The sequence below is a fragment of the Hydractinia symbiolongicarpus genome, chromosome 4, assembly GCF_029227915.1.
Source record: "Hydractinia symbiolongicarpus strain clone_291-10 chromosome 4, HSymV2.1, whole genome shotgun sequence".
Taxonomy (NCBI): Eukaryota; Metazoa; Cnidaria; class Hydrozoa; order Anthoathecata; family Hydractiniidae; genus Hydractinia; species Hydractinia symbiolongicarpus.
In genome coordinates, this window is record NC_079878.1 from 21,743,205 (window position 1) to 21,752,867 (window position 9,663).

A 9,663-nucleotide genomic window follows, 5' to 3' on the forward strand; every position below is an offset into this window, starting at 1 on the left:
GATAAATAATTCTTGAAATAAAAGATTTTGTGCAGATAGATAAATGTAAGCGTGTTGTTTATACTTCGTTTTCATCAAGTTTAACTAAGAAGAACACAAGGAAGATTTTATCAGGCACCCCTTCTTAGAACCCAGTTCCCTTCCCTAGCGCGGAATAATAATGGCGCGCGTAATGTTAAATAGGTGTATTGCTCAAATTATAAATAAGTCTTTTGAGCTGGGGAAATATCCATCGTTATTGAAAACAGCAAAAGTAATCCCCGTACACAAAAGAGATTCAAAACTGGATGTCTCTAATTATAGGCCAATCTCCTTACTCCCTGTAGTAAGTAAGATCTTTGAAAAGGTTATGTTTGATCGTCTATACAACTTTGTAACCAAAATAAATCTTTTACACAGTAAGCAATATGGATTCCAAAAAAATAAGTCAACAGCAAGCCATTTTAGATCTTCAGGCAAATATTGTGGAAAGACTGGAAAAGGGAGAGATACCATGTGCTATCTTTTTAGACTTTGCTAAAGCTTTTGATACTGTTAACCATCGTATACTTATTCAAAAACTAAATTTTTATGGTGTTAGAGGCCTAGCACTAGATTGGTTTTCCTCATACATTACAAATCGCACTCAATGTGTATCAGTGAAAAACAGCAATTCACACTTCATAAATATAGAGAATGGAGTCCCTCAAGGCAGTGTACTAGGTCCACTTCTTTTCTTACTCTACATAAATGACATTGTCACAGCTTCTCCAGTTCTTCAATTTTATTTATTTGCAGATGACACCAGTATATTGTTCTCGCATAAAAACAGACAAACACTTGAAAAAGTCTTAAATCTTGAACTATCTAAATTATCTGATTGGCTGACTGCAAACAAACTAAGTCTCAATGTTAAGAAGTCAAGTGTACTCATTTTCCGTCCTAAAAATGCCAATACACTTCTTGATTCTAAAATCTATATTAATGGTCTACAAATTGAGGAGAAGGAACACAGTAAATATCTTGGCATAATTATTGATAATAAGTTAACTTTTTCCCAACAAATTGCTAACATCAAACTAAAACTAATGAAAGGTAATTGTTTACTTGCAAAGTTGAGACACTTTGTCCCTGAAGGTCTACTGAGAAATCTATACAATGCGCAAATTCAACCTTTCATTGATTATGGTTCTCTAATTTGGAGCACAGCGTCACAAGGTTATCTGAATGTTCTATCAAAATCTATCAATAAAAGTGTTCGGATCATTAATTTTTTTTACGAACCGGTAAGTCCTTTATTTGTAAAAACCAAAATAATTCCCCTTGATCTCAACATTGAAATGGCCGTAGGTAAATTCTTTTGGAAACTGAAAAATGAACAATTACCAAAAACTATGGAAGACATATTTAAAAATCACAATGTATTGCCTAGCCCCTATCACCCGACACGTTTGATTCCTCCATTCAAGAGAACTGAAGTAGGACAAAAATTCATCACGTATAGTGGAGTGAGAGTGTGGAATAAAAATCCTGAAAATATAATTAAGTCATCCTCCCTTAATATTTTTAAAAAATTCCTACAGAAATCATCTTATTTCGACACTGCAATAAGTGGAACTATTTTCTGTCAAGTAAACACTATATCAACCTCCAATAATGTTCTTTATATCTCCTTTTCTTTTAAATTATATTGAAACGACAATGCATATGTTTATTAACGTAGCGATTGGTTGACTGCGCATAGACTTGTCAACTGCACATAGACTTGGTACAATTCTCTTTGAGTTTCTTGGGAGGTCTGTGTGCAGTTAACCAATTGCTACTTTCCTTTTAAATTCCATTACACATAATTATTAAAAATCATTCTATTTCTATTTCATCATAGCTTTCTTTTTATTATATTAGTCAGGGCGCTGAGTTCTGAAAAATAAACGAGTTTGTGCAAATTCGGGGGAACTTACAAAAACTTCACCAGATGATACATAAATACTTAGTATAAACGATTTTACTTACTGGCCTTCTTAATTCTACTTGCATATATTCCAAAAACAAAAAATATAAACATGTATGAACGATGTTTTTCTTCGGTCCTTCACCGCCATATTTTTATGAAATCGAATGTTGCAAAACATTCTTTTATTTCCGATCGAATAATTTCACGGGGGTGAATGTAAAATGAATTCATTAACAATACATTTTATTACCTGTTGTTATCAATTTTCAATATTTCATTCTTTTTTTTAAATATATAATGCTTTTGTAAAAGCAGATAGTTTAGATTTTTGTTCTTTCGAAACTAAATATGTTACATTTGAACAAACAACACAAACCCCCGTGTTCTTATTCGTGAGCTAAATGTGGTAACGCGGGAGTTTCTACAGCTGGAGGAGGGATAAAAAACAGGTTGCAATGAATGTGCGAAAGAAAATTTATCGAAAATGAGCTCAAAGAAACCGATGAAACTCGTTCTATCTCCAGCTAAAAAAAGTAAGCAAGAAGTGAAATGTATTATACACAACAACAATTACAAGAAAAAAACTAAGTTAAGAGCATTCACAGAAAAATCAGCCGAAAAAGTGAAAATAGCAAGGTATGTTGCAAGTTTGATTATATTGTTTTATTTTTTAATTTATGGTTTTCATGACTTTATTGTAACAGCGCTATACTTCCGTTTTTTATAGTGAAATTCGAAATGATGAAAATGTCACTGATTTAGTGAGCGGCGATCTTTCCAATTTGAAATTTCATCAGAAATGTTTAGATGCGTATGTCCACCCAAAAACATTAGCTACCATACAAAAGAAAAAAGAAAAAGCTGAAGCAAGCGACGATGAAACGGGAGATGTTAACGACATAGAAGAACAACAACCAACTTCAACTATCCGAATGTCACAGAGAAAGAGAGGCAGAACAGGTAAATATTTATCTTAATTTTATAATTTTATGTTGTAATCGTGCACAAACAGGCTATTCTGACTTTTATATTTCTTGTGACTTTTCTAATGTCTGACTGATCTTATTTAAGGTCAATCACTTGCCAAGCAAGATGAGTGCTGTATATGCCAAAAAAGAAAAACGAGTACAACAGGTAGTGGCTACGAAAAACTCAGCAAGTGTATAACGGAAAGTTCTGCTCTCACGCTACAGACTGCAGCCCTACAAAATGGGGCAAATGATGAGTTGATAGGATATATTTCTGGTCGCGATTGAACGGGAATAGTTGCACTTGAATTGCGATATCATGTAACATGCTATCGCGCTTTCACCAAGCCCGTTAAAACACCTTCTGCAATCACTCAAGTAGACAAAGAGGCATTGCAGCATACTTTCGACTTTGTTGAGCTACATGCTCTAAATAAATGCGAAGTGCTACTACTGAAGGATTTGGTTGACATTTATAACAAGCATTCCGTAAAGGGCGGTATCACCGATCGAACTATGTTGAAATATGTTACGGAACAATTCACCGATGATATCGGAGTTTGGCAACCTCGGTATGGAGGGACATTTATTTTTTCTGAAAAAATACCTAAGGGGCTTATAATTGATGTACGGCGACGGAATCTTATTGATCGTGAAAGCCAAAAGCAACGTGATACTGACATTGAAATTATCAAAATAGCAGCTGAAATAATAAGAGAAGAGATCAGAAACATGCCGTTCACATATCCTATTTGGCCACCGACAGAAAGAAGCATACTATCCGAAAGTACTATCATTCCACCAAAGTTAAATCAATTAATTACATCTATTGTGAGCTCGATACCTCAACTTTACAAACGGAAACAGACAACTATAACTTCGATATGTCAGGACATTATATATAGCGCTTCAAATACTAAGCACAAAACTTCAAAACATGTATTATTATCGCTTTGTACAAAAAGAAAAACGGGCTCGAAAGATTTGGTTAAATGGTTGAACAGATTTGGACATTGCATATCATATGACGAAACTGCATACCTGGAAACATTTTTAGCCAACGAAGAAATAAAAAATCAAATGGTGAAGTTTTATGTACCCTACTCCGTACAACCATCATCATTCATAACATTTGTTTGGGATAACAATGATATAAACCCGGAAACTTTAAGTGGAACGTCGATGCATTGTACCAATGGCATAATAGTTCAATTGAGAAGAGATGATATGGTTGATTTTGATAGCGAACGCATAAATTACGCAAAGCCACCAAGAAGAAGATCGTTCAAATATATACCTGATCAGCTGGAAGAGTACACTACCAAGAAAAGGTGAGTTTCAAAATAAGTATGTAGCAAACTAACAAATGATCAAATTGACGTTATAACGACATTTGTAACGGTGTTTATGTGGTCATTATATAAATAACAACAGTTACGACATTTTTTAGATTCAACCCTATTTCAATGAAAAATGTTCGTCTTGACTCTATCGAAGATCATTTATCAACTTCCGCTTGTATCGAGTCCATATGGGCCTTGTTACGCTTTCAAGCGAAACAAAATAATGTTCCACAGTCAATACCTGCATGGACCAGCTTCAACTATTTGCTTGATGGTGAAGTCACACATCAAACTCATGAAATATCGTATTTACCAGCGATTAATGATTCTCCTACTAAGATGGATGTAGTTATGGAGCTTCTGGTTCAATCGAAAGTAAAAGCTGAAGCATTAGGATTGCTAGAAACAGACGTTGTTCTAGATCAAGCTATATATGCTAAAGCCGTAGAAATTCTTCAAGATCCTGCCAATGTGGAGCTAAAAACTTTCATTTCACTGAGGATGGGAGCATTTCACACTTCGTGTATTTTCATAGCTGTAATTGGTAAGCGGTTCGCCGATGGTGGTTTGCGTGACTTGATTATTGAATCTAACATATTGGGTGAGTGTTCCTTTGTTTATATAAGTCCCATGAATTTGAGAGAAGTGTGAACCCTGCCTACTACCGAGAAATACGTGAGTCCTGTTCTTAATGAAATGGAGTTTCTTGCTTTTAGGTACACGTTCTGTGGAGAGAACTTTGAATGGAAAGCATTACAACCATGCCATATGCACGTTGAAGTACGTTTATGAAGCGCTTTATCGCTTAAAAATTGAACATTTTGAACACTGGTTAGTACAGCATGGTAAAAATCTCAATGACTACATTTTAACGGAGGAGTTCCAAACTTGCTTAAAAGAGGTACAAATATTTAGCTTCTTTTGTTTCTTTGGGCCTTTTTTGACTTTTTAGAGCAGCATGTTTTCAGATGATTATTCCTTTTACTGTTCAGGTTTCATTTCAATCTTTCCAAGATGTGACTGGCCTTGAAGGTCTGTTTGAACTGATGGAAAAGTACGAACGTGATATTAAACAAGCAGGTAAAACAGCATTGTATTGGTTGTCTTTCATGGAGATGATGGACGTGTTGTTTGGATTTATACGAGGTTTAAAAATTGGTAACTGGGAATTGCACCTAGACGCAACACGCCAAATGCTGCCATGGTTTTTTGCATACGACCGTCCCAATTATTCCCGCTATTGTACATTCTATGTCATGGAGATGCTGCGCTTGCCAGAAACACATCCCGGAATATGTGAGGAATTCACGTAAGTCTGATATTTCGTAATGCGTTGGCGACTTGTGGTTTAAACATGTAGCTTTTTGAGAAAATTTATTAAAACTCTTTAGTAACGGAAATTTTGCGGTTAGAAGATCTCCTGGAAAATTCAATAAAGTTCCCAGTGACCAATGCATAGAGCAAACCATTAACAGAGAACAAAAATGTCATGGTGGAATAACTGGATACAGCACTTCTCCTGGGACTATACAAAGATGGGTATTTACTAGCCACACTATTGCAAAATGTATAAGTATCCTCGAAGACATGCTGACAATCAAACAAAAAATGTCACATCCCAAAGAATTAGGTAAATCCAGAATGGAATTCGACGAAGCTTCTGTTCAGAGATGCTACGACACTTTGGTCTCTTGGGGAAGCCCATTTAACAGCCGAGACAGCCTTGTTCAAATTTGTTCTGGTGTGGAAGCTACCACAGTCGTCGAGAAAAACTTACTGGAAGCCCATTCTGTTGGAAAAAAAGAGATGGAAGAATTTGTTGAAAAAAGAATCAAGTCAAATGAAATTTCCTTCTATGATCGAATTAAAAAAAACCATCTCAAAACGTTTAAGGATGTCGCAGTGAAGAAGGTGTGTAAGGTAAAAGAGAAGAACATTACGATCGCTGCAGAACGAAGTGTGTTTGCAAAGTTGTTAATCATTGCACAAAACCGCAATAATATTTCGATGAAGGAAGTCTTGAGTTACCCTTTGAGTCCAATTCCTTGGGCTCTTGCTCTTCCAGATGGGGGGCTTGTGAAAACAGTCAAGTCTAAGTTGTTGGCGAAAATAGAAGAGGGTATTGACCCAGAAGAATCCTTACCCACGAATTGTTGTACGATTTTTGATGGAATGGTTTTGCTGCAGCAATTGGATGGTATTCCACTCCTCACATTCGGGGATATATCAGAGTTTCTTTTAAAGAGAATCTTGCGGTGTAAGTCTCAAATCATCTACTTCGTTACTGACCAGTACTTCCAGAATTCTGTGAAAGGCTATGAGAGAAGCAGACGTACCGCAGATGGAACACTCCGAGTACGCATCGAACGAAGAGATCAAAAGAAGCCATCTCAGTTGAAGAAGTACATGCGCAACGACGAAAACAAAAAAGAAATCACTCAGTTTTTATTAAACGACTGGTCCAATGAAAGTCGATTTGTAGGTCTACTAGATCGTCGTGAAATTTACTTCAATTGTTTGTCAAAATTTTTCAAAATATATGTCTTCAACGGTCGTGTATGTTGTGAAGAAGAATCGTCCTTAGAAAACCACCAAGAAGAGGCAGACACCAAGGTATTTCTCTGTTGCAACCACGCAAGCGTGACTGGCGTTGATAATGCATGCATCGTAACCGTGGACAGTGACATTGTCATATATGCTGTACATTTTGAAAATAAAATTGGAATCAACATTTATCTACAGATCGGTTCGGGTGGACGGAAACGAATCTTAAGTGTGACCAAAATTCGAGATGCTGTTGGTCCCGCAATTGCAGAGGCTCTTCCAGCTTTCCATGCTTTTACAGGTAATGACTTCACAAGTGCATTTCACGGCATAGGGAAAGTGAAGCCATACAACTTATTGAAAGCTAACGAAATATTTCAAAATGTGTTTGCCAAGCTAGGTAAATCTGCGACATTTGATGTTGACCTCTTTCCACACATTGAGCAATTTGTTTGCAAATTATATGGAGTCAGTGCAACTAACACAGATGACGCACGCTACAAAAAGTTCTGTTCGTGTAAACCTACACCTGAGCCGCAACAGCTTCCTCCAACTCGAGATGCACTACTAAATCATTGTAAAAGAGTTTCATATATCACAGCGATAGTTCGAAATTCTTTGGTTGCAAATCCAAACCTACCAAGCCCAAATGGACATGGATGGAATGTCAACGGTGAGAAACTAGAGATCATTTGGCTATTAAGACGACCTGCACAAGATGCTCTATTGGAAATGGTTTCTTGCTCTTGCCGTAAGTCATCATCTTACGCCAAAGAAACTTGTGTTTGTAGCTCGTACGATTTGCCTTGCACAGATTTATGCTCCTGTAACTGTGTTGATCAAGGATCAGACAACGACGAGATAATTCTCGAAAATGATGTTGAAGTCGATAGTTCTGATGACGAAAGTGAGGATGACACAGAAGATGAAGAAACTTTATTTTCAGATTAACATTAATATTCTTGGTTTTTAAGTATATGTTAGATAATAAATTAGTTAGTGTATTTCCTGTCAAATATTCGATATTTTCTCATACAGAGGTTTGGTGACAAGATTTATGCGCATTAATATCATAATTACGGAGCCGAAAGTAACTTCGGCGTTATTGAGTCCCATTTTGTTTTACATTTCGACAAAAAATGCTCACGGCAATATGTTTTCTGTGGGGTTTTATAGTTGTGGCTGTTAGCTTTTTTATGCTGTGACGTCATTTCTAAAAAAAGGGCAAGCAAGAAAATTCAAGAAGGCCAGTAAATGTTTTTTAAATGCTTTTATATATACGATTGTGCTGTGTGAATATCAGAAGTTCTCCTAAATTTCCCAAAATAAATTAACTCAGCGCCCCGACTATATCCATATTTGAGATTGTTGTCATTGTTGCACTCCTCGGGACATTACGCGCGCGGCTCATCATGAAAGAGAAAAAAAAAAAAAAGAAAAAAAAAGAAAAAACACGCACACGAAGGGGTACTGAGCTCGGTTGATCCTCTGCGATTATTCTCAGTATCCTCAATCTACATCAAATTTATAAAAAATAATAATTGTTGTCATTCAGCCATTATCAGATGTTTTTTTTTTAACTTTGTAAATATTGCAACAAACGATGTATATACTTAGACTGGAAGATAAACTTCTTATCTTATCTTATCTTATCTTAGTCAATGTGGGTGGACGTTTGGGTGATAACGGGTTACGTCGAAAATTGAGCAGGGTTAAAAAATGCCGCGGGGAACAATAACAATATTCAGAAAAATCGTGTAGCAAAACGAAATATACTAAAGGGACAGCTTTCATTAGGTCGGTATTCCACTAGGCGGATTATTCCTTGCGAAGCGTTCAGCGCAGGGGATATTCTCCGTCTCGCAGAACGCATTTTATTTTATTTCTCCACTAAGCACGGCGCCATTATGCAAACAACACCATGAAGTTCAGTCGCCGATTATTAGTTCTTCTTAAAAAATTAAAACTATTGAAATTGTTGGCATTAGAAAATCTTATTTTTCCTGGTCATATTGCCATAACATCGCTTAGACCAGATCTTGTCCTGTATTCTAACAACAGCAAACGTTTTATTTTAATTGAACTTACATGCCCTTGTGAGGAAAACATGGAAACCTGGCACTCCAAAAAGCTCTCTAAATACATCCCTTTGATAAATATCATCGAGCATAATGGATGGCACGTAAATCTGTTCGCGATCGAAGTGGGTGCACGTGGATATTGCTCTCGGTCAGTTGCAATTTGTTTAAAAAGATTGGGTTTCCCAAACAAAGAAGCTTTCCAAGCCGTCCGGAAATTAGGTGACATTTGTATGAAAGCATCCTTCTGCATTTGGCTAGCCAGGAACTCAATTACGTGGAACCAAGACAGCTGCAATCTTGTGCCAGGCTCAACATCTGTGCCTACCCCTCTATTGCCAAAGGTTACAAGCCCGCAGCAACAACAACAGCATCAACAACGAAGGCCAACTGTGGGTAAAAGTCACTCACACCCGGACCCAGAACCGCCTACCAACAGCACTCCAGCAAAACCAACTCATGATGGTCTGATTAATAAAGGGAATACATGCTATGCTAATTCTATCCTGCAAGCATTATCTGTAACTGCTGCACTTTGGTCACAAAGTGCATCGGAGTCCTCTTTTGTTTCCCCCCTGGCCAAGTCCTATGTCTCTGTTGTCTAAATCCACCTCAGTTGTAGACCCTTCCGCCTTTCTCCGAGCGTTACAACGTAAGATGTCCAATGCTAGGAACAACCCATTCAATATTAACACACAGCAGGATGTTCCTGAGATTCTACCTCATGTATTGAACGAGTTGACAGGGCCATCAGTTATCGTTAACAATATTATTACCAACAAAGTAACTACAACAAT

The 9,663-nt window shown here is 36.8% G+C and overlaps 1 protein-coding gene across 1 annotated transcript; it reads left to right on the forward strand.

Annotated features, from left to right (window-relative positions):
- Window positions 1-2,417: 2,417 nt before the first annotated feature.
- LOC130642325 (uncharacterized) lies at window positions 2,418-7,739 on the forward strand. Its single transcript, XM_057449414.1, has 8 exons — window positions 2,418-2,569; window positions 2,661-2,893; window positions 3,005-3,147; window positions 3,250-4,232; window positions 4,352-4,845; window positions 4,961-5,145; window positions 5,237-5,553; window positions 5,636-7,739. The coding sequence occupies exons 1-8, from the start codon at window positions 2,418-2,420 to the stop codon at window positions 7,737-7,739; spliced, it is 4,611 nt and encodes a 1,536-aa protein (XP_057305397.1).
- Window positions 7,740-9,663: the final 1,924 nt, after the last annotated feature.